The sequence below is a fragment of the Cebus imitator genome, unplaced genomic scaffold (genome assembly GCF_001604975.1).
Source record: "Cebus imitator isolate Cc_AM_T3 unplaced genomic scaffold, Cebus_imitator-1.0 Scaffold6, whole genome shotgun sequence".
In the NCBI taxonomy this organism is placed as follows: domain Eukaryota; kingdom Metazoa; phylum Chordata; class Mammalia; order Primates; family Cebidae; genus Cebus; species Cebus imitator.
In genome coordinates, this window is record NW_016107321.1 from 10087085 (window position 1) to 10112422 (window position 25338).

Sequence of the window (25338 nt, forward strand, 5' to 3'; positions counted from 1 at the left end):
AAAAAAAAAAAAAAAAAAAAAAAAAAAAAAAAAAAAAAAAAAAAAAAAAACAACCAAAAATCAGACATTAAAATTTTTTTTTAAAAAAAGAAAGATCTTTAATCAGAACAACAATCTCTGAGAAATACTTTTAAAAGCTTTAGGCCAAATAAAATTTTCTAATCACTAACAGTTTTATACTTTAACTGAAAGACAGTATACTTGTTATTCAACCCTGTATCTTAGCTTCAAGTTACCTAACTACTTAATCTCCAAATATATTTTATCAATACTACACCACACAAACACACACACATATATTTTTGAGACAGGTATCACTCTGGCCCAGGCTGAAGTGAAGTGGTGCAATCTCAGCTCACTGCAACCTCTCCTGGGTTCAGACAATTAGGTGCTTCAGCCTCCCAAGTCTGAGATTCAGGTGTCTGACACCACATCAGCTAATTTTTATACTTTTAGTAAAGACAGGCTTTTGTCATCTTGGTCAGGCTGGTCTTGAATTCCTGGCCTCAAGTGATCCGCCCACCATGGCCTCCCAAAGTGCTGGGATAACAGGCGTGAGCCACTGTGCCCAGCCTATTAATACTATATTTTAAATATTGAGAAAACAAGAACTTAAAAAAACAAAAAAGAACTGACTTATTCAAAGTTACCTAGCTAGCTGAATGACTGAAATCTCACTTCAAATCCGTATCCTTCTCCTAGATGAAGAACATAAACACACTGTAACATCGCTGAATCCTTAAAGCCACATGACACTGATTCTCAAACTGTCTCTGCTTACATTTAGGCACATGAACATAGGCAGAATACAAACCTAAGTACAATTATCTGAAAGGTACTTTCATTTCCTAAGTAGAAAATAAAATAACTGGAATCACTTTTTAACAGTCCATCAAAACAACTTAAGGTTGTGTATTCGATCTAAAGGAGAAGAGTACAGGCATTAATCTACAATTACAGTACATTTAGCACAAGTATGGAAAATTATATACTTACTTTCTGAATAAACTTCTCAACACTCTGTACCACATGTTTATAGAACTAAAAGAGGAAAAAAACGAAGCATGATTTTAAAATCAGTTTGAGACTAAAATTTTCTGCTAACCATAGGTTTACATAGCTCCAAAGGTCTATCTAAACAATTATCTTAACCAAGAATTCTGAGACAAACATTCTTGTCACTCACCATATGCAACCAGCTGTGCTATATAATTAGTAAAGGGCTTCTTTGAAGTAGATAATCAGTATGCCCAAAGTATGCTGCCTTGCCATAGATATAAAATAACGCTACTGAAGACTTTCTGAAAGTATACTTTAACAAACAGTTGTGTTGACAGCAAAACACTTTTGCTAAGTACTGGTGGGTGTATATTCTTAATTTCATGAAAGGAAAAGTACAGATTTAACACAGTATAATTTTATCAGTTAAATAAAGGTAAATTAGAAAAGATAACTACAAATAACATTAATAAATATATGTAAGGTAGTTGTTTTCAACTTCATTTATCTCCTTCTGCTTCTCCTGGAAAATGAACTGCAAGAATATAAAACACAGAAATGTATAATATCCTAATGGATCAGACAATATGAGTTAGCAGAAGTGAACATATAGAATAAAAATTAGTAATGGGCCACTATCAATTGTGAGAAAACTTAAGACGATTTAAGTTTCATAAAATATAGCACTATAAACTTGAGATGAATTATAAATTTAGCATAAAGTATATAGAATTTGTGCCTAATAAATTTTAATACCACAACAATACCATATTGGCATATTATTTCTGTTTAAATAACTAACTTGAATTGTGCTTCTCTTTATACTTTTTTTGTTTTTGACACAAAGTCTCACTCTGTCGCACAGGCTGGAGTGCAGTGGCGCAATCTCGGCTCCCTGAAACTCCTGCCTCCCGAGTTCAAGTGATTCTCCTGCCTCAGCCTCCCGGGTAGCTGGGACTATAGGCACACGCCACAACGCCTGACTAATTTTTGTATTTTTAGTAGACATCGGGTTTCACCAGGTTGGCTAGGCTGGTCTCAAACTCTTGACCTCAACTGATCCACCTGCCTCGGCCTCCCAAAGTGCTGGGATTATAGGCATGAGCCACCGTGCCTGGATCCCTTTATACTTTTCTTCTCATGAATTATGCTTTTTAAGGAACATTCCCCTAGACTGAAGAAATATGAACATTTGACTAAATCTCAGCACTAAATCCAGTATTTATAAAATCAAAAATAAAGGAAAACATCATGAACTCATATTCACCAAATCAAATCAAACCCAAAGTTTAAGTTTGGCTAAAGTTACTTACAATAAAGTAACAGCTTACTCAATGGTTTCAGTTATTTAAATAAAAAAGCTAAAACAACTACTTAAGTGGGCACTTTATAGGCACCTAAACATTTAAAAATCAATATGCAAAATATTAAATAACTACTTATTGAATAAAGAATTCTTCTGGAAGACACCTTGACAGTGTTCTCTGCTTCTAGTTACTATACATAATTAGAATAAAACTGCTTCCTAAATCTTAACTGAAAGTTTATTAATTCTCATAGGCCCTCTTCCACAATAGGTTATCTGGGTGGTTTTGTTGACAGTGCAATGTTAACCATCATCACTCATTAATCACTTCTATATAAAATACAATGACTTACATCAATATGAAACACAGTATCATTTAAATCTGATTAATAAAATGTAGTTTAAAATACCAGGTATTTATATATATATATACATATATATATATATATCTCCTAAATGCCATTTAAAATAACAAAGTAGTAAAAAATAACTGGTCTGGACTCTTCAAAAACATCAATGTCACAAAAAAACAAGGGCTGTGTGACAGGACAAGTAAGTATAATGTGTGATCTAGACTGGATTCTGAAAAAGGCAGGGTTGAAAGGAACAGCTACTAGTCAACAATGCAACAATATTAAAAGTAAGGATGAACTGTATAATATATAACAATATTATATCAAAGTAAAAGTGAAATTTCTTGCATGTGATTGGTATATTATGGTTCCCTAGGAAAATGTCTTTATTCTTAGGAGTTTCAAATTCAAGCATGTAACAAGGATTGCTATTATGAATGAAGTCTGAAACTAACTTCCATATGTAACAGAATGTCAACAATTAGCAAATCCAAGGGAATAATATGTCCTGCTCACCATAATAATTTGAAACTTAAGTTTAAATTTTTTCAAAAGTCAAAACATTAAAAATAAGTCAAAATAGTAAAATATATCATAATAATAAATATTAGACTCTTTTTAAAAAACATTTAATCTTCTAAGTACTTCTTTTAAAAAAAGCTTTGAGACAGGGTCCCACTATGTTGCCAGGCTGGCCTCGAACTCCTGGATTCAAGCGATCCTCCTGCCTCAGCCTACCCAGTAGCTGGGACTACAGATGTGTGCCACTGTGTCCAAAAAGTTAGACTCTTGGTTGACAGAATTCTGGATTAAAATTCCAGCTATATTTACTCCTACTACTGCAAATTACTTAATTTCTCTCAGACCCGTCTGACATCTGAAAATAAAAAATACTGTTTGGACCTATACTTCACTGACTCTATTAAGAAAGTATTCTGCTCAACAAGTTATCTAAAGTGCATCAATTATTAATTTTCACAGAATAAAACTAATACACGTTTGCATACTCTAAAATGATCATGGTCATAAAAGTCAGATCATAATATAGAATAGTATAAAATACAAGAGAATAAAATCATTCTACAGTGACTCTATCTAATACTCTAAAAAATCATGTCTTTGAAAAACTTTCTGACTTCAAAGTCCTTACCGTTATTGTTGTTGTCCTCTCTGATGTTCTGGCATGTAAGTACATGAATTTAACTATAGGTGTAAGATAGTAACAAGTCTGAAAACTAAGCTTTAGCCGCTAGAAAACTGCAAAATCAATTAATCATCTCAATTTTCTCCCGGTAGTAATTACTAGTAAATAGGAATTTGTTAAATCTAATATAGTGCTGTTATTTAAAAGATAATTTAAATACCTGGTGCTTTTGGTTATGGTTAATATTTTAATTATGAGCAGGAAAACATATCACTGAATAGTCATAGGTTAATACCTACTTAATTAGAAATAAGTACTCATCCATTCCCAATTTTAAGAGGCCTACTAAGTTAGGAATCCCTGGGGATTTCTTCGGGAAGATATCTATGGCTGAGCTTGAAAAGGTTCTTTTGCCAGAAAATTTTCTATAAAATTTTGTGCATATATGTATTTTTCCAGAGACAACCCAACCTTTTCCTGAGATTTTCAGAAGTATCCACAAGTCAATATAGATTCAAACCTACTTTATCAGAGCAATGGTTAAATGCCTCTGGCCTTTTCCCACAGTTCAAATACCTTAAGTAGAATGAGGCACAACTGTATACCCTAAGGGCCTATTTTTGAATCTATAATAATAGAATCAATAAGAAAAAAATGAATATATCAATATACAGAAATCTTTTATCAATTCATATTTTCAAGATGCTACCAAGTTAGTGTGGCAAAAGACAGTGTTAAACACACTCTCCATAAAGTGGATATACCCAAAATATTACCTAAGAAATGTAAGGAAAAAGGACTGCTTCAAAAAAATTTATGGAAGAACATTTAAGGAAGAATATTTATTAAGACATTAAATGTTTGGCAGGCTGAGACAAAAGGATCACTTGAGCCCAGGAGGTCAAGGCCACGGTGAGCTATGATTGTGCCACTGCAGTACAGCCTGGGTGACAGAATAAGACCTTGTCCCTAAAAAATAACAATAATTTTAAAATAAACATTGTTTATCACCAAATGGGAGTGTATACAGGTGACAGATTTTCTTTTTTGTGTTTTTCCACGATTAATATGTGTTAACACTGTAAAGTGAGAAAGAACATATAATCCATAAAAATTATCCCCCATCCAAACTATTAATATTGTTTTTCTTTTGAAAATAGAAGAGTAAAATTTATTACTCACCTTAATAGCTTTGATGGCTGCCTTAGTAATTTGGGTCATTTTCGCTTTAGAAATGGGTGGTTTATAGTCATTCAGGGAATACAACTGATGAAAAAAGAACAACAAATTTTACATACAGCAAAACTCTCCAAGCAATTACATGAAGCTACCAAACATGTTCATTTTTATATTTTCAATGAAACCACAATCAAGTTCAACATCACTACCCATCAGGGAAATGCAAATCAAACTATAATGAGCTACCACTTCACACTTGCTTATAATCAAAAAGACAGTAACAAGTGTTAGCAAGGATGTGGAGAAACTGAAACCCTCAGACAATACTGGTGGGAATGTAAAATGTTGCAGCAGCTTTGGAAAACAGCTTGACACTTCCTCAAAAGATTAAACACAGTCAACATATGACCCAGTCAATTCTACTTCTAGGTATGCACCCAAGAGAACTGAGAACATAAGTTCACATAGAACTTGTACATGATACTTTTTCCTGTCTCAGGGTTGAAAAAGAAAGAAAGAAAAAGAAACCTGTACATGTGTGGTCACTGTCACTTTATTCATATAAAATTCATTAAAGGCAGACACCCAAATGTCTGTCAGCTAATAAGTAAACAAATATATATCTATTCAATGAAATATGAGCCACAAAAAGAAAAAGGTACTGATACATGTTACAATCCGAATAAACCTTGAAAACCTTATGCTAAACTAAAGCTGCCAGATAAAAAAGGCAATATATTATATAATTCCATTTATATGTAATATCCAGAAATGGCAAATCTATTGGTGGTTGTCTAGGGCTGAAAGACTTAGAGATAAATGAAGAACGACTGCTGATGAGTAGCGTGTTTCTTGTTGAGATCATTAAAGTATTTTAAAACGGAATGTGGTGATGGTTGCATAGAACCACTGAATTGTATACTTTATGTTGACTAGTTTTATGCTATGTGTCTTAATAAAACTGTTTTAAAAAATCAAGGGCTCTGGCCAGGCATAGTGGCTAGTGCCTGTAATCCCAGTGCTTTGGAACGCCTAGGCAGGTGGATCATCGCCTAAGATCAGGATTTCAAGACCAGCCTGGCCAACATGGTGAAACCCCGGTGCTACTAAAAACACAAAAAATTAGCTTGGTGTGGTAGCAGGCACCTGTAATCCCAGCTACTTGGGAGGCTGAGGCAGGAGGATTGCTTGAACCCAGGAGGCAGAAGCTGCAGTGAGCTGAGATGATGCCACTGTACTCCAGCCTGGTAGCCTCCAGAGGGAGACTGTCTCAAAAAAAAAAATAAATAAACAAACAAAACAAGGGCTCTACTGTTTAACAGGAATCCCACCCCATTCCCAAATCTTTTTTTAATTTTTGTTTTTTTGAGACAGGGTCTCACTGTGCCATCCAGGCTGGAGTTCGGGGGCACGATCATGGCTCACTGAAGGCTGTACCTCTTGGGTTCAAATGATCCTCCCACCTCAGCCTTCCAAGTAGCTGGGACGACTATACGTGCATGCTACCACACAGGCTAATTTTTTTATGTTTTGTAGAGGTGGGGTTTGATCAGGTTGCCTGGTTGGTCTTGAACTCCTGATCTCAAGCGATCTGCCTACTTTCGCCTCTGAAAGTGCTGTATTATAAGCATGAGCCACAGCAACTGGCCTACCTCCAAATCTTTGTTTTGAAATTTCTCATATAAGCAAAGGGAAAGAATACTACTTCAATGTGAAGGTATCAGGCAACAGACAACTAAACTTAAATGAATACTGATTAAAAGTTCTATTGTACGCATAAATGCTGATTTTTAAGTATAATATCATAAGATATTAGAAGTCTGGAAACTAAACTTTGGCCATCAGAACACTGCAGAAACAACTTCAACAGATTTTACATGCAATTCAAACAGAATTTCTGGGTTAATTAACAACAAACTTAGGGAATCCTTCAGAGCTTTTACTCCAGCACCCCTTACAACATTCAATTTTATTCATTTTTGTCCTTTTTATCTCTGAATTCTGCCCAGTTTTCCCCATATTTGTCTCCTCTCCCACTTTTTACTAACTCATATTTTAGAATTCTAACCACCACCATACCATGACCACAGTCCAATTTAATCTCTCACCTGAAGAACATCTAAAAAAATGTGGTATGTTCTCCCTACCATGTTTACAGCTATCTTCCCCATTTCCAACTTCTATTTTGGATTTCAGGGGTACATGTGCAGGTTTGTTACTGGGTATATTTTGTGATGCTGAGGTTTGTGGTACAAAAAGATCCCATCACACAGGTACTAAGCTTAGTGCCCAACAGTTTTTGAACCCCTTCCTCCCTCCCTCCTCTAGCAGACCCCAATAACTACTGTTGTCATCTTTATGTCCATGAGTACCCAATGTCTAACTCTCACTTGTGAGAACATGCAACATTTAGTTTTCTGTTCCTGCATTAATTCACTTCAAATACAGCTATCTTTTCAGAAACTAATGTGATCAGGTAACTGACACTCACCCACTCCTACTACGCATCCCCCTTAAAATGGTCAATGATTTCATACTCTTTGGATAAAAACGAAAAATCTTTGTATTTAAAGCCCTGTCCATCCTAACTCCTGTCTACCTTTCCCGCCTCATCTCACACCATTGTTCCACTCTTCTATTCCAGACACACAGTGGTCTTTTTTCAGTTCCCTGCCACAGGGCCTTTAAAATAAGGCTTGTTTCCTCTATTTGGAATACTCTCTACCAGGGTTTTTCCACTAGTTAATACATACCCATCCATCTTAAAGCATCACCTAATGAGGAGCAGCTTCCCAACCTCCCCAACCAGATCAATAATACCTCTTGTGCTATCATTTATAATACTTTTGAGGCATTCATTGCTGCAATCTAATGTTTACTTGTAGGGTTATTTAACTAATACGTACTTGATTTTTAGTCAAGTATTAAATAATCCTACAGGTAAACTCTTATTAAGTTAAATTGCATTAAAGGAACTTACGTCCTTTGTCTCTTCTTGTCACAGGGTGATGCTGACTGACAAGAAGAGACAAAGGACCTAAGTTCTTTTAACGCAATTTAATTTAATAAGAGTTTAAGGTCAGGCACAGTGGGTTCCACTTGTAATCCCAGCACTTTGGGAGGCCAAAGCAGGTGGATCAATTGAGGCCAGGAGTTTGAGACCAGTGTGGCCAACATGGCGAAACCCCATCTCTACTAAAAATATAAAAATTAGCCAGGTGTGGGGGTACACACCTGTAATCCCAGTTACTTAGGAAGCTGAAGCACAAGAATTGCTTGAACTTGGGAGATGGAGGTTTCAGTGAGCCTATGCCACCGCACTCCAGCATGGGTGACAGAACGAGGCTTTGTCTCAAAAAACAACAACAAAAAAGTTTAACCAAAGACTAACTGCTGCCCAAGTGGAAATTAATCCTGGTAGAAGTGCAAACATGCTTCCCCATTAAGTTCCCATAAAGGCACCCATCTGTTCATAACAGTTGACAAGGATTAGGATCCCATCACGTACTAAGAACTTTTTTTTTTAGACAGGGTCTCGCTTTGTCACCCAGGCCGGAGTGCTACTGTGGCACAAGCACAGCTCACAGCAGCCTTGATCTCCCAGGCTCAACTGATCCTCCTACCTCAACCTTCCAAGTAGCTGGGTTGTAGGCACAGACCACCACACTCGATTTTGTGTGTGTGTCATGAATGTATAAAATTTATGTAGATACTAGTTTAGTTTATCATTTACAACTATAACATACATAGCGCCATTTACAGGAAAGAGAAACATAAAGATGTGGTATTAATCATAACTGCAAAAAACTAACTTCTAGTATAATAATTTTATAGCCACCTTCTGGTGCTTTGCAGGGAGTCCAAGTGTGAGCATCCACTTAAAATGCCATGTGATATCACCATTTCTGCATGAGCAGTTCCTCTCTCTAGCAAACTGAATATCACAGTAAAAAAATGATCTCTTGCAGTTCTTGAGAATTTTTCATTGTGTGTAGTGCAGTAACATAAACCATGAATGCGACCACAGACCCATGTGAAGTGGCACTAGTGATGCTGAAGGTGATTTCAAGAAGCAGAGAAAAGTCACGACAAGAAAAGTGCTGAATTGCTTGATATGTACAGTAGGTTGAGGTCTTCAGCAGCAGTTGTCCACCTTTTCAAGATAAATGAATCCAACATAAGGACCATTGTCAAAAAAGAAAAGGAAATTCATGACGCTGTCACTGCAGCTACCCCAGAAGGTGAAACACCTCAAACTTTTTCTGAAATACCTTTCTACTTTGTATTGAAAATGCAGCCTCTGTGTGGGTATAGAATTGTTATAAGAAAGGCATATGTACAGACTCTAATATCATTAGAGAAAAAGCTAAGTCATCATATGATACCTTAAAGCAAACGGGAGATGAAAGATCTAAAGCTGGAGAATTTAATGCCAGCAAGGATTGCTTGATCATTTTAAGATAACAGGAGAAGGTCAGGTATGGTGGCTCGTGCCTATAATCCCAGCAGTTTGGGAGACCAAGGCAGGAGGATCACTTGATTCCAGGAGTTCAAAACTAGCCTGGGCAACATGGTGAGACCACATTTCTCTAAAACATAGAAAAAATATTAGCTGGCATGCTGGCCTGTGCCTGTAGTCCCAGCTACAGGCTAAGGTGTGAGGATCACTTGAACCCAGGAGGCAAAGATGGCAGTGAGCTATGATTGTGCCACTGCACTCCAGCCTGGGTGACAGAGTGAAACCCCTATCAAAAGAAAGAGACAAAGAGAGAGGGAGAGATAGAGAAAGACAGAGAGAAACAGAGAAAGTAAAGAAAGGAAGGAGAGAAAGAAAAGACAGAGAAAGAGAGAGAAGAAAACAGGAGAAGCAGCTTCTGCCAACCAAGAGGGAACAGGCAATTTCCCAGACATCATTAAGAATTTGGCTGGGCATGGTGGCTCACACCTGTAATCCCAGCACTTTGGGAGGTGGAGGCCGGCAGATCACAAAGTCAAGAATTCATGACCAGCCTGGCCAGCATGGTGAAACCTCTACTAAAAGTGCAAAAATTAGCTGGGCCTGTAATTCTAGCTACGCAGGAGGCTGAGGCATGAGAATTGCTTGAACCAGGACCTGGGAGGCATAGGTTGCAGTGAGCCAAGACTGCACCACTGCACTCCAACCTGGGCTATAGAGCAAGACTCCATCTCAAAAAAAAAAAAAAAAAAAAAAAAAAATTTAAGAATGTCGTTGAGGAAAATGGGTATCTCCCTGAACAGATTTTTGCAGATGAAAGTACCCTATTCTGGAAACACACACACACACACACACACACACACACACACACACACAGAACCATTTTTGTTAAAGAAGAGAGGCAATCACCAGGATTTAAGGCAGGAAGGGATAGGCTAACTCTACTGTTTTGTGCAAATGCAGTCAGGTTTATAATCCGGACTGCCCTTTCTATAAGGCTGCTAACCTGAGCCTTGATAGGAAGATAAGCACTGGCTACCAGTCTTTTGGTTGTACAGCAGGAAGGCCTGGGCGAGAACACTTTTTTTGCACTGGTTCCATCAATGCTTTGTCCCTGAAGTCTAGAAGTACCTTGCCAGTAAGGAACTGCCTTTTAAAATTCTTTTCATACTGGACAATGCCCCTGACCACCCAGAGCTCCAAGAGTTCAACAATGAAGGCATCAAAGTAGTCTACGTGCCCCCAAACAAGACATTTCTAATTCAGCCTCTAGATCAGGGGGTCATAAGGATCTTTGAGGCTCATTATATACTGTACTCTATAAAAAGGATTGTCAATGCTGTGGAAGAGAACCCTAATAGAACATCATAGAGTCTGGAAGTATTACACCACTGAAGATGCCACCATTGCCACACACACACAAAAAGCTGTGAAAACCACGAAGCACAAAGCAACAAATTTCTGCTGGGCAAAACGTTGTCCAGATGTTGTCCGTGACTTCATAGGATTTATAATAGAGCCAATCAAGGAAATCATGAAATTGTGGATACAGCAAAAACAAAAAAGCTGGAGGGAGGTGAAGGATTTTAGGATATGAATCTTGGAGAAATTCAAGAGCTAACATATCACATCAAAGGAATTAACAGAAGACAACTTGATGGACAAGAGTGCTTCCAAACCAGTGCCAGATGGTCAGGAAGAAGCAGAAGAAGCAGTGCCAGAAAATAAATCTACTTTAGACAATCTAGCAGAAGAGTTACAATTATTCAAGACTGCTTTTGATTTATTTTTAGAACACAAACCCTCCTATGGCACAAGCACTGAAATTAAAGCCAACAATGGAAGGATTGGTACCATGGTATAGAAACATTTTTAGAGAAATAAAAAAGCAAAAAAGTCAGACAGAAATTATGATTTCTGTGAAGTTACACTGAGTGTGTCTGCCTCTCCTGCCTGCCCTTCTACCTCCTCCACCTCTTCTGTCTCTGCCACCCCTGAGACAGCAAGACCAATCACTCCTCTCCCCCTTCCTCAGCTACTCAACATGAAAACAATGAGGGTAAAGGTCTTTATGATGACCTACTTCTACTTAATAAATATACTTCCTCTTACTCATAATTTTCTTAATACCATTTTCTTTTCTCTGACATTAACACAGTATACAATACATATACAAAATATGTGTTAATTAACTGCTTATGCTATTGGTAAGGTTTCTGGTCAACAGTAGTCTATTATTATTTGGGAAAGAGTCAAAAGTTACATGATTTTCAACTACCCAGGGGGTTCATGCCCCTAAACCTCCAGTTTTTCAAGGGTCAGCGTACATATGCTTCCAATTAATTATTTCTCTAGAGTCTCCAAAATGGACCTTGTTAAATATGATAATCAGAAAACATTATTTCATCTAATTCTTCACTGAATGCCCTTACTAAAATTTAATACGAATTCCTCAATTTTAAAGAAGGTTGATAAAAATTTCTCCTACAACAGTGTCTTTTACTGACCCTATTAAAGAAATAGTCTACTTAAATTCAGAAATGAGAGAGTGATTCAGTTAGTTAGTGCTTACTTTTTGTCAAAGATGTATGATTTAACATGTTTCCTGCTTTCTTTCGTTGGCTTCTAGGGATCTTGCTGATATGTTTATTCTACTAATCTGAACACACATTTCTAATGTCTACTGACATCTATTTCTCTGCCATATTTAACTAGTTTCGTTGTATACAAAAATAAACTGTTTTCTATTGTGTTTCATTTTGTTAATTAAGCTGTTTCATGGTTGTTTTAAAATCGGTTGGAGTGTAAGTTTATTCAACATTTACTGAACTAATGTGAACCTAGCACATGACTTCGGAAGCACTTTGTCATCGTGTAGTTTCCAAGTAACTTCGTCCAAAATTTAGGTGTTTATACAGTCCACTACTGCTCAATCCCAAGCATCAAACTTAATCCTCCAAAGACCTCCATCTGATAGTGCTGGTGGTAGAGTGTTGAGCATAGCTGTCTTCCAAGGAACTCCATCAAAGATCATGTGTTGAAAATTTTATGAATGACACTAAACTAACAATTAGTACTTTGGAAAAAGAATATGATGATGATGCTGGCCCATTAGAAGCTTTTAATGAACTTCTTTAAAAAATGTACATAGAGACTGTATCTAACTTCTTTACAAGACAATGTCTGGTACACAAAAAATATTCAATAATCTACCTTCATTATCCAGCTGATAATTTATTAATACTGCACACTGCTATTGGGAACTACCAAGTTTCATTCCAATTCTCATTCTAATCAGATATGTTAACTTGCCTCCAAGAATTGGGAATGTTATTCTCTTCATATTCTCAAAATCTAATCCAGGACAGAAAACAAATCATGGTTTTACACTGAAAAATGCTGAAAAAGAATGAAAGCTAATTCTGGGACCTTTCTTTTCCTTTGCCTGCTGGCTCCCAACTCTATGCTTGGGTGAGAAGACCATGGCTACACGCTCGGCTTGGGCTCTCCTGCTACCCAGTGTTCTCTATAGGTTTCCATCTTACGAGTCTACTTGAGAGCTGGCTCCCTGCTGCCATGTTTCCCAAAGACTTAAGTGGCTGTTGATCCCAGTTAGTTTGTTCCATCATATTCTACCTTTTCTAGGGCTACTGGTCCCTGCTGTGCTTTACTCACTCTGAACTCTGCTTCCTAAAGTTTATTCGCCACATATGCCATGTTCTAATATTATCTAATGTCAAATGACCATACTCTTTACTTGTGTGCAAACTCTCTATGCTCATCTGACCTCAGGGATTGAAATAAATGACCAGTCCTCACCTGTCCTTTCCTTTGGCAACTCAATACTTGATTTCAATTAAGATATACTAAACAAGAGCCTTGGTTTTCAGTCTAATTAATTCATTCTTCATGTTTCAACTTCCATCAGGTACATTTAAGAATGTTTCTTAAACTTGCAAAATTTTAAATTGTAGGCACCACAGCAAATGCATATTTTTAATGTGAAGACTTTTCAGTCAAATCAATTTCTGATTTGAATTAAGGAATCTTTTACCTAAACTGAGATGGCTGCTCCATCACAAAACTTAACTTTAATCAAGCTCTTAAAAGCATTCATCAATTAGGTCCCGGATCAGCAAACTTTTTCTGAAAAGGGCCAGATAGTAACCACGTTAGCCTTTGCAGGTCATATCGTCTCTGTCACAACTACTCAGCTCTCCCCTTTGTAGCAGGAAAACAGCCATAAATAATTTGTGTATGAATTGGCACAGTGTGTTCCAATAGAACTTACTTACAAAACTAGGCCAACCCCTGGATTCTTAATCCTACAGATATGAGGTTTGTTTCTGTTTTAGATGTAAGCACTGCAATTCTCACATCCCTGGAGAGTACCTTTATTTATGTCCTTCCCTCCTCTATGCACTAAACTCATTATTCAAAATCCAAAATTTAACAAAATGTTGTACTTCATGTTTGTTATTTTAAGTTTCTTCACTTCAAAAATTTTAGTGCCTTTCCCAATTTTAGCAATATTAAATGAATTAGTATACTGACCCTGAAGAGCCTAATAGCTTATGTTCAGTTATATCCCAGAGAACCATCAACATCTTGCTTATGTACAGGTTGCTGGTTTTATGATCAATGGAATTAACCTGACGCGTGAATCTAAAGTAACTAAATGTAATCAATTCAATCCATCTTTTTTGAGACGGAATTTCGCTCTTGTTACCCAGGCTGTAGTGCAATGGCGCGATCTCGGCTCACCGCAACCTCCGCCTTCCGGGTTCAAGCAATTCTCCTGCCTCCGTCTCCCAAGTAGCTGGGACTACAGGCTGCGCCACCACACCCAGCTAATTTTTGTATTTTTAGTAGAGACGGGGTTTCACCATGTTGACCAGGATGGTCTCAATCTCTTGACCTCGTGATCGACCTGCCTCGGCCTCCCAAAGTGCTGGGATTATAGGCGTGAGCCACCGCACTCGGCCTCAATCCATCTTTCTTAACATCGGTCCTTCAAGCCCTTGAGAGTACTGACTAAAATCTCCCAAATGTCCAAAATCAAAAACTTCATAAAAGTTTCTGCAACCAACACAATCTTGATACTTTGAATTCAAGACAGCATGCTAACCAGATTTTTTCTTCCTCTTATTAGGAGAACAATAAAAAATGCAAGAAAAAAAAGGCATAAAAATTCAATGAAAAGCAGAATGAGGCAGGGAGAAGAATCAGAGATATCACAAACTTCCAGGAAATGCGAATGTGATAAAAAGGTTGGTAAATTATGAAATAAAAAGGAAACCATAAGCTACAATACACACAAGAAAATATAACCAAGGAGGAAAATACTTTGTCCTAGAGAAATCCAGTCTCACCACCCAAAATCAAGGGATTAGAAGGCAGGAATGACACAAGTGAACTAGTAAATCACCTGCTATTGCAAAAAATCAATAATGCCTAAAACTGACCAACCCAGAAACAGCAATATAAAATTATTATTCAGTTATATGAAGATAACCAGCAGAACTAAAATGTTAAGAATTAAAACTACACTACAGATATTTGAATTATCAAATAAAATCCCTTATTTTGTAATCAGAAGTATCGCTATATTTGTAAGTGATAGTAATGAAACTTCCAAAGCCTCAAGGTGAAATATTTGTATTATAAATAAAAATGTAGTTTGCAAAAGACATTAAAAGGAAATATACAAAATGATCATTGGTTTTGTTAGAACAGCTTTTGTAGGCAGAATTCTAAGATGGCTCCCAAGACTTCTACCCGATGGTGGTACACACCCTGTATAATCCCCTATATATATCGACCCATCCTTCAGTATGGGTGGGACCTATAAATATGATGGGACAGTCACTCCTATAACTACTGCAGTAGACCAGAGATGAGACCAATGGCTACTAGGATATGAGGGTAGCCACTAGAAACTGAGAGTAACCTGTGGCCCACAGCCAATAAACCAAAAAAGAGACCTCAGTCCTATAACCATAAGGACCTGAATTCAGCTAACAGCCTAAATGAATTTAGGAGAGCCCAAGTTTCTCAAACAAGAGCCCAGCCCATAGCCTACAGCCAGTAAACAAAAAAAAGAGACCTTAGTCCTATAACCATAATGACCTGAATTCAGTTAACAGGCTAACTGAATTTAAAAGAGGGCCCCAAGTTTCAAATGAGAGCCCAGCCCTTGATAACACCGCTATCACCCAGCTGAGACCATCAGCAAAAGACCCAACTAACCAATGCCTAGATCCTGACATACGGAAATTGTGAAACAAATATATGCTGTTTTCAGCCACAAGCTAAGTTTGTGACAATCTGTTAAACAGCAATAGAAAACTAATAAAGAACAAATATGTAAACGCATTTTTTTTTCTAGTATGTGTATAAACTAAAGTTTTCATAAATATTTTGTGAAACAGTCTATTAATAATTCAAAGTAGAAATTAAATTTAAAAACTATTTTTCTGCTTTTTCCTAAGTTTGTAAGTGAAAAGAAAAATGCAATATTTTGTATATAGGAGTAAAAATACATTAACAGATTTGTTTCACTAATAAACTGATTTCACTAATAAATGTGACCAAAGTACAGAAACTTCAGAAATAACAGCAGCAAATTTCATATTAAGAAAAGCATGTTCTAAAATAATATGACAAATAGTGACTTTTATAGTCTCCTAAAACTACTTTCAAAACTTTTTCTTCCTAAGGTTTTTAAAGTAAATTTCTTTATAAAAAATATTTAAAATAAAGCTTTAAATATAAGCTTTGGTTAACTTCTACTGACATAGTGATATTCTTGAGTGATCAGAATTTTTAAAAGAGTAAAAGCCAAAAGGAGATGTTACAGACATACTGAGAGAACTCTCCCAGATCAGGATTTTGATAAATGCCAAGCTCCTCCCTTTTATATTAAAAAAAAGTGCCAATCTGAAAACTTCCAAAGTGTTTCTTTTCTTTTTTCTTGGAAAAGGAGTCTCACTCTGTCACCCAGGCTACAGTGTGGGGTGCAGTGGTGCAATCTCAGCTCACTGCAACCTCCACTGGGGTTCAAGCAATTCTCCTGCCTCAGCCTCCTGAGCACATGGAATTACAGGTGCCCACCACTATGCTCAGCAAATTTTTGTAGTTTTAGTAGACACAAGGTTTCACCATGTTGGCCAGGCTGGTCTCAGACTCCCTCAGCCTCCCAACGAAGTGTTTCAAAAGCATCTTTGAACAAAGTATAGACCACATGTAACTGGAAACAAAGCACAAAAAAATCTGAAATGTTATACCTAATAACCTGCTATCAAATATAAGAAATAATCTTTTATTTTAAGAAAAATGTTTAGAACCAAGCACAATGGCTCACACCTATAAATCCCAACATGACTCTGGGAGGCCAAGATGAGAGGATCGCTAGAGGCCAGGAGGCCTGTGCAACGTAGCAAAACCCTGTCTCTATAAAAATTTTAAAAAATACCTACAGGACATGGAGTGCATGCCTGTAGTCCCACTTGAACCCAAGAGTCCAAGGATGCAGTGAGCTTTTATCAGGCCATTGCACTTCAGCCTGGGTGATAGAGCAAGACCATCTTCAAAAAAATTTTATAAATATTCTTAGAACTTTTTTGTGGTATAAAATATTTTATTATTAAAAAAATTGGAAAATACAAAAATGCACAAAGAAAAAATATAAACTATCTATAATCCCACAATTCATCATTCATTCAAAATATGTTCATTAGCACTAGGCCTCTGTTATGAAACTTAGCCTGCTTTTAGAGACAGGCAATATTCTAATAAACTAACAGACACATTTAGCAGAGTGTAATTAAGTATACAATAAAGATAAAAGTGGTGAAGAGTGTACGATACTATGTATCTCTCTCAGAATTTCAATCCAGAACCCTTTTTTTAAAAAGTGTAAGACATTACAAGGGGAAGTAACGTTTATCTTTCCTAAAGTTATAAGCCTGAAATATGCAAACATCTGTCTAGTAAGCTTAAATCTATCTAATCTTTGTAGGGGAGAAAAAAGAAATCCTCTAATTAATTTTTTAAAAAAAGAAAAGAAAATGAGCCAGAATTTTTTTTTTTTAAGACAGAGTCTCGCTCTGCTGCCCAGGTTGGAGTGCGGTGGCATCATCTTGGTTCACTGCAGTCTCCACCACCCAGGTTAAAATGATTCTCCCACCACAGCCTCCCAAGTAGCCGGGATTACAGGCATGCACCACCACACCTGGCTAATTTTTAAAATTTTTTTGGTAAAGATGAGTTTTCACCATGTTGGCTAGGCTGGTCTCGACCTCCTGACTTCAAGTGATCTGCCCACCTTGGCCTCCCAAAGTGCTGGGATTACAGGCATAAGCCACCATGCCCAGCTCAGAATTTGATTTTTTAAAGAGCTTATAAAATTATTATGATATCTGCAGATACTAACATGAACACAAACAATTTTTTTTAAGATTATTATGACAAAACCAAATGCTTATATGCTTTCTAATTATCTTTCCCTATGGGCTACAACTATTTTCACATAAATAACCTTTTATATTATTAAGCAGGATATATCATTTATCAAGCATGACAACTGTCTAGGATTAACATTACAGTTTTGAATACTGTTAAAGAAGAGATTTATTTTTGAAACTTAGTTTAAAACTGCTTTGAAACAAAGAAAAATTGTAATCAACTCTCCCCCACAAAACCAAAAGCTTATCAGCATAAGTCCTCTAATTCAACACACAAATTTGCACATCCTTTCTAAACCCTTGGAATAGAGGGAGTTAAAAATACTCTAAAAAAGGTACATAGGCTTTAAAGTGCAAGCCAAGATAGAGTAAACCAAACCACGAGGCCTTGCTCTCTCACTGATGACAACCCAAAACCCCCAATTTAAGACAAAAAACAACTACCTGAGTAATGTGAAAGCAAAACAGCAGGCAAACTGGAAACTAGAGTCAAACCTGAAAAATGACCAATGAAAGCTAAGGAGGGGGGTGGCTGTGTGTGGGAGCTGAGGAAATGTCATAGCGTTTCGTGTCATCTATGATGTCCCAGCTTTGATTTCAGTGCTGGCAGAATACAGAAGAGTGTAGCCAACACTAGTGGAAAAAACACTAGAAGAAACCCCATTCAGCTAGAATACTAGGAAAAAGGGCTCCTCCATGCTACAGAGGAGGAGGAGGGAAGAAAAAAAAAATTTCCCCTTCTCCCTTTTTTCACCTGGCCTAGCCAAGGGTTCGAAGGCAGACCCTATTACCACACTGGCACCTAAAATCTCAAGAAGATCCATCTGTGGCTAACGGAACAGGAAACGGGGTCTCTATTATCCAAAGAAGAAGTGCAGGAGTTCCTACTTTTCTTTTTTACTACTTCATTCTGAAGGCTGAGCTTGGAAAGAAACTGACTTTCTGGCCAGAGAAACAGGGAAAAAGAACACTGGCAATTGGAGAATGAATGGGAATCCTAGAGTCAGAGAAGAAGATTCCCTAATTTTGCTTATGAACTAAGTCTTGGGCTCATCCTGAAATTATGCCTAAATGAAAAAGACCCAAAGAAGCACAGCAAAGACTCTGACAACTACAGTCCATGTACACCACGGCCCAATTCCTAGACTAACGCTTGAGTGGAACGTGTACTGTGCGCAACTCAAGAGAAGAAATGCTTTGAGAACTGACCCGACACTGGAACCACCACAAAAAAGCAAGACAGAACTTGCATCCTGAAGTTAACCATGTTGACTGACTGATAACAAAAATCAGCATCCTTCAGAGAATTCTGATGAAGTCTTATAACATAATATTAAAAATGTTACTAGCATGTAAGTGAAACTTGGCCAGGCACAGTGGCTCACACCTGTAATCCCAGCACTTTGGAAGGCCAAGTGTCTGCCTGAGACCAGGATTAGAAGACCAGCCTGGGTAACACGATGAAACCCCGTCTTTACCAAAAATACAAAAAATTATCAAGGAGTGGTGACACACACCCATGGTCTCAGCTACTCAGGAGGCTGAGGTGGGAGGATCACTTGAGCCTTAGAGGCAGAGGTTGCAGTGACCCAAGATCACGCCACTGTACTCCAGCCTGGTTGACAGAGTAAGACCTCATCTCAAAAAAAAAAAAAAAAGTGAAACTTACTTCACTCACACACACACACACACACACTCCATGAATCTGTCCACTGCTCAAGGAAAAAGACAATTAACAAATGCTAATCCCAACGTGACACAGACGTTGGAGTTATCAAACATTTTAAAGCAATTATAATCATCCAGCGGTGTACTCAAATGTGTATGTCTGTGTGTGCACACACATACAGATACACAGATCTATCCATCTTTCTACCTATCCATCCTATCTTTCCATTCATCCACCCATTTTGACTTTGACTTTACATACTGATAATCCTCAATAAATAGCAGCCAATAAAAGTATTTTTTTCATATCTTCCACAATGCACAGTTACATATTAGGTATTCAAATATGTGATGATTTGACTTAGATACAGTAGTTTAATACAAGGTAAAGGTAATCAGGCAACGAAATATGAGCTAGCAAAAGAAATTTATCCAGTTTTCTTATACCAAACTTCACTTAGACAAAGTAGATTAATTTTACTCAAAAAAGTAGAATGCCGGCCGAGCACAGTGGCTCACACCTGTAATCCCAGAACTTTGGGAGGCCAAGGCTGGTGGATCACGAGGTCAGGAGGTAGAGACCATCCTAGCCAATATGATGAAACCTTGTCCCTACTAAAATACAAAAAATTAGGCAGGCGTAGTGGCGCACACCTGCAGTCCCAGGTACTCAGGAGGCTTAGGCAGAGGAATCACTCGAACCCGGGAAGCAGAGATTGCAGTGAGCCAAGATCATGCCACTGGACTCCAGCCTGGCAACAGAGCAAGACTTCGTCCAAAAAAAAAAAAAAAAAAAGGCAGAATGCCAAAGCCATGGCTGATAATAAACATTTCTCTTAATTTTTCCCCCAGAACTTTACTTTTGACAAGTTTTGTAATCCATAATCCCAGCACTTTGAGAGGCTGAGGCAGGCAGATCACTTGAGGACAGGAGTTTGAGACCAGACTGGCAAACATGGTAAACCCCCATCTCTAGTAAAAATAAAAACTAGCTGGGTGTGGTGGCGTGCATCTGTAGTCCCAGCTACTCAGAAGGACTGCTTGAACCTAGGAGACGGAGGTTGCACCACTGCACTCCAGCCTGGGCAACAGAGTAAGACTTCATCTCAAAAAAAAAAAAAAAAAAAAAAAACAACCAAAAAACCTTCGTTTTACTTATTTATTGAGACAGGGCCTCACTCTGTCACCTAGGCGGGAGTGCAGTGGAGCAAACTCAGCTCACTGCAACCTCTGTCTCCCAGGCTCAAACAATCCACCTTAGCCTCCTGAGTAGCTAAGACTACAGGAATGCATCACCATGTCCAGCTAATTTTTGTATTTTTTTGTAGAGACGGGTTTACCATGTTGCCTAGGCTGGTCTTGAACTCCTGAACTCAAGTGATCTGCCCTCCTCAGCCTCCCAAAATGCTGGGGGTACAGATGTGAGCCACCACACCTGGCCTAAAGAAGATATTTCAATGCAGCAGTATGTTTCACTCTGAAATAATCCCCAATTTCATTTGTAACAGTATAAAATAATCACCTTTGTATGCAATGTATAAATTTGGGAGTTACTCAAATAGTTTTATCATCAAGGTATAATCAACTAAAACCAACTAAACAATTGGGGAATACAAAACCAAATTCAACTGATTAACAGTTCAAAGCTAAATGGTAAACAGGCCAAGTCAACATTCCTGTAACTACTGAACACTGGCACTATATTCCACCCTTTAAGAACAAAAAATAACATGAAGACCCTCACTTCACTAACAATCTACTGAGGTAGAGAGTGACAGTGATATACACACTATTAATATAGTGGCTTCTCAAACTTCTGAAATTGTCCCAATTCACTAATGATCTCAAAGATCTCTAAAATGTAATCACAGGTAATTGTGCAGAGACACTAACTCAAAATGTATGTGTTAAACTTAACTATTAGTGACAGAGCATCTTTGTTATTCTCTCCTTACACTCCTATATGCATTTAACAGAGAAATAATACCTTTTACAAAAGTGGTATTTCAAATCTGGGGGATCTAGGAGGACCTCAAACTTTTCCTCATTAACACAAGATCTGATGACATAATTTAGTGTCAAAATAAAAATACCGGGGAAGGGATGTGTAAGTGAAATAAACATCCAGTTAGAAACTACAAGGACAAAGTTAAATAAGAAAATCTAAGTGAAGTAGGCTGATTGGGAAAAGACCATTCCAGTTACAGCTATGATTTCGCTTCCACACTATTTCCATTTATAACATACTCATCAATAAAACTCTCTTTACAAACTGATTTACAAAAAGGCAAAAGGTGGGTATTTCCTAATGGAAATGCATTAGAATTTCAACAGAACTCTGTGCTTTCCTACTAGAAAATCACTGAGTTCCTAAACCAACAGACACACAAATGGAAATATATAATGCATAGCTCTGCATATAGTAAATCTCCCTGTTTCACAGCATCATTTATATGCAATGTATATAAAAAGCATATTTCTTTATTTATTTATAGTCTTATGAAATAATCTTATTAAAAGTCTTAAATTCACAACTCAGGAACCCGTACGGTTGAAGGCAAGCAAGGGTAAACTGAAAGGATTTTGGAAATACAAAGTAATTCAAGCAAAATCACTATAAAACTAGTAATAATAAAAATTAATCTAATAATCTGGGCTAGACACAGTGGCTCATGCCTGTAATCCCAGCACTTTGGGAGGGTGAGGGGGGAGGGTCACTTGAGGTCAGGAGTTCAAGACCAGCCTGGACAACATGACAAAACCCCATCTTTACTTAAAATAAATTAGCTGGGTATAGTGACATACATCTGTAGCCCCAGCTACTCAGGAGGCTGAGGCACGAGAATCATTTGAACCCAGAAGGTGGAGGTTGCACTGAGCTGAGATCACAACACTACATTCCAGCCTGGGTGACAGAGCGAGACTCTGTCTAAAAAAAATAACAATAATAATAATCTAATAATCTAAACTATCTAGTTCTACCATATGAACTAGAGAAAAAGAGAATAGTAAATTAGGAGTCAATTAAAAACTGACTATAACAAACCGAAGGAGAAGTGATGAGGATAAGGACTAAAGTGTTAACACAGGGAATAAAAAGAATCAGAAGGATGCAAAGTAAGTATTTTTTAAAAAAATAATTCATTACATTTCATGACTGACAAAGATATAGATGAAAGAGAAGCATTTAAGATAATTCCAAGTTTTCAACTCTGAGTATTTATGAACATGATTTTACTACTGATACAAACAGAAGTCTAAAAGTAAGAAGTTTGTGGAGGAAACGTTAAGTTTAGACATGAGGTGACAAGATGATTTCAGATGCACATGTACACAAAACACCTCTTTTGAATCCCAAAAGAGAAAATTTAAAAATACAAGTAATTTCTGAAGAGATAATAGTTGAAAAGATAATAAATACCAAAAAATAAATAACAAAGGGAGAATAAGTAGAAGAGCCTACAGGGCCTAAGGGTTCAGAAATGAGACTAACCAACACAAAAATCTGACAGAGACAGGCAGCTGCATGAGAAAAAAGATAAAAACAGTACTATGCTTTTCATCTGTGAGGTCCAATGTCAATTATTAAGCACTATCATAACTGTTTTTGCTATTAGAATATAGCCTGATACAACTGATATTTACTATTTCCATTTTACAAATGTATAAAATTAGGTTAAGTGACTTAACTAAATTCAAACTGGTTGTAAGTTATGGAAACCCAGTTCTCACTACCCAGGCACTCAGATGTGGTCTAGTTTCCAAACACAACAAAAAGTTCACTAGCTAGCAACTAACATCTACAATTGAATCACTGAATCAGATGGATGAGTGTGGTGACACACCATTTAACAGCACCAATCTAATAACCAAGAAGACTTTAAAAACAAAATATTATAAAGTGTTTCAGTCTACTGATCAAGTAACAGCTAAATAGAATAACTCCCCCTTTTTCCTAATGGCTAAGATATACACTGTTTGGGTTTAGAGAAAATATTACAAAACAATATGGAGAACAGCACAGTGGCTCATGCATATAAACACTGTGGGAGGCCGAGAGGGGAGGATCACTTGAGACAGGAGTTCAAGGCTATAGTGAGCTATGATCATGCCACTGCACTCCAGCCTATGTGACAGAATGAGAGTCTGACTCAAATTAATAATAGTAATTATAAGGTAATAAACAATCACCATAAAAAAATCAAACTATTAAAAGGTCTCGTTCACTGCACCCTATCCACCTGCTGCTTTCTTCAGAAAGAACCACTGTTAAACGGCTGGTAGGCCACCTTCCAGAGTCTTCTATACACATCTTTCTTTGTAAATGTGTATGTATATTATAAATATGTACATTGTATACATATGTATATATATAAAATAGACACTTTATACATTCTTTTTTTGTGGTGGAGTCTCGCTCTTTCTCCCAGGGTAGAGTGAAGTGGCACAATCTCGGCTCACTGCAACCTCTGCCCCTTGGGTTCAAGTGATTCTTCTGCCTCAGCCTCCCAAGTAGCTGGAATTACAGGAGTCCACCACCACGCCTGGCTCATTTTTAAAAATTTTATTTATTTATTTTTTGAGACAGAGTTTTGCTCTGTCATCCAGGCTGGAGTGCAATGGCACAATCTCAGCTCACTACAGCCTCCGCCTCCTGGATTCAAGCAATTCTCCTGCCTCAGCTTCCCAAGTAACTGGGATTAAAGGCATGCACCACCACATCCAACTAATTTTTGTTATCTTTTAGTAGAGACAGGGTTTTGCCACGTTGGTCCCAAACTCTCAACCTCAGGTGATCCGTCTGCCTCAGCCTCCCAAAGTGCTGGAATTATAAGAGTGAGCCAAAGCGCCTGGTCTACTTTACATATTCTGGTTTTAAAAAAAAAAAAAAAAAAAAAAAACTGTCCTCCTTATTACTGCTTAAAACTGACGTTCTCAAAAGCCTTGCTATAATAAAACAATGAAATTCTTTTACATGATGATAAGTAATAATATTAGTCTAAAATACTGGCCAGGTGTGGTGGCATGTGACTGTAATCCCTGCTACTCAGAAGGCTGAGGCAGAATTGCTTAAACCTAGGAGGCAGAGGAGGTAGTGAGCCAAGATCACATCCTGCACTCTAGCCTGGGTAACAGAGTGAGACTCCATTACAAAAATATAAAGAAGCAAAATACATTACAGTCTGTATTTTATAACTGTCTGCTGTTCAAAAGTCTTGTTCAACTATTTTCCCAACTTGAAACATGCTGAACATAATCTAGCACGTTCTTTACAACTCATAATCTGTGTAACTTTTACCCACCATTAAATTATGTTATAATATGAAGATACTTTCCAGGGCAACAGAGATATCCACAATGACACTACATGTTCCCCAGCTGCAGCCTCTTTAAAAAAAAAAAAAAAAAAAAAAAAAAAAAAAAAAATTTTTTTAAAAAAAAAAAAAAAAAAAAAAGAAAGAAAAATTTCTTAGTGTTCCCTAGTAGTAGAATACAAGTTGTTTAGCTTTCCAAATATTTATAAAATTATTAGATTTTTAAATATTCAAACCAACTTACAGGTAGTCAGGATATATACCATTATCTTTATTTTTTTTTTAAGAGGCAAAGAAAAGATTAATTAGAAAACTTGTTTATAAGAATTAGTGGGCCGGACACGGTGGCTCAAGCCTGTAATCCCAGCACTTTGGGAGGCCGAGGCGGGTGGATCACGAGGTCAAGAGATCGAGACCATCCTGGCCAACATGGTGAAACCCCGTCTCTACTAA

At 37.2% G+C, this 25338-nt stretch overlaps 1 protein-coding gene across 7 annotated transcripts in view; it reads right to left on the reverse strand.

The window, feature by feature from the left end:
* The window catches only part of SCAF8 (SR-related CTD associated factor 8), a 248254-nt gene that overhangs the window by 203466 nt on the left and 19450 nt on the right, over nt 1–25338 (reverse strand). For all 7 annotated transcript variants that reach the window (XR_005201851.1, XR_005201857.1, XM_037742039.1 and 4 more), the window contains 2 exons: nt 4985–5068; nt 997–1041 (listed from right to left, as the gene is read on the reverse strand). Coding sequence is in view for 5 of the 7 variants with exons in the window: in XM_037742039.1 (XP_037597967.1) it covers nt 997–1041; nt 4985–5068 (129 nt within the window). In the remaining 2 variants the exon portion in view is untranslated. The remainder of the gene's footprint in view (nt 1–996; nt 1042–4984; nt 5069–25338) is intronic.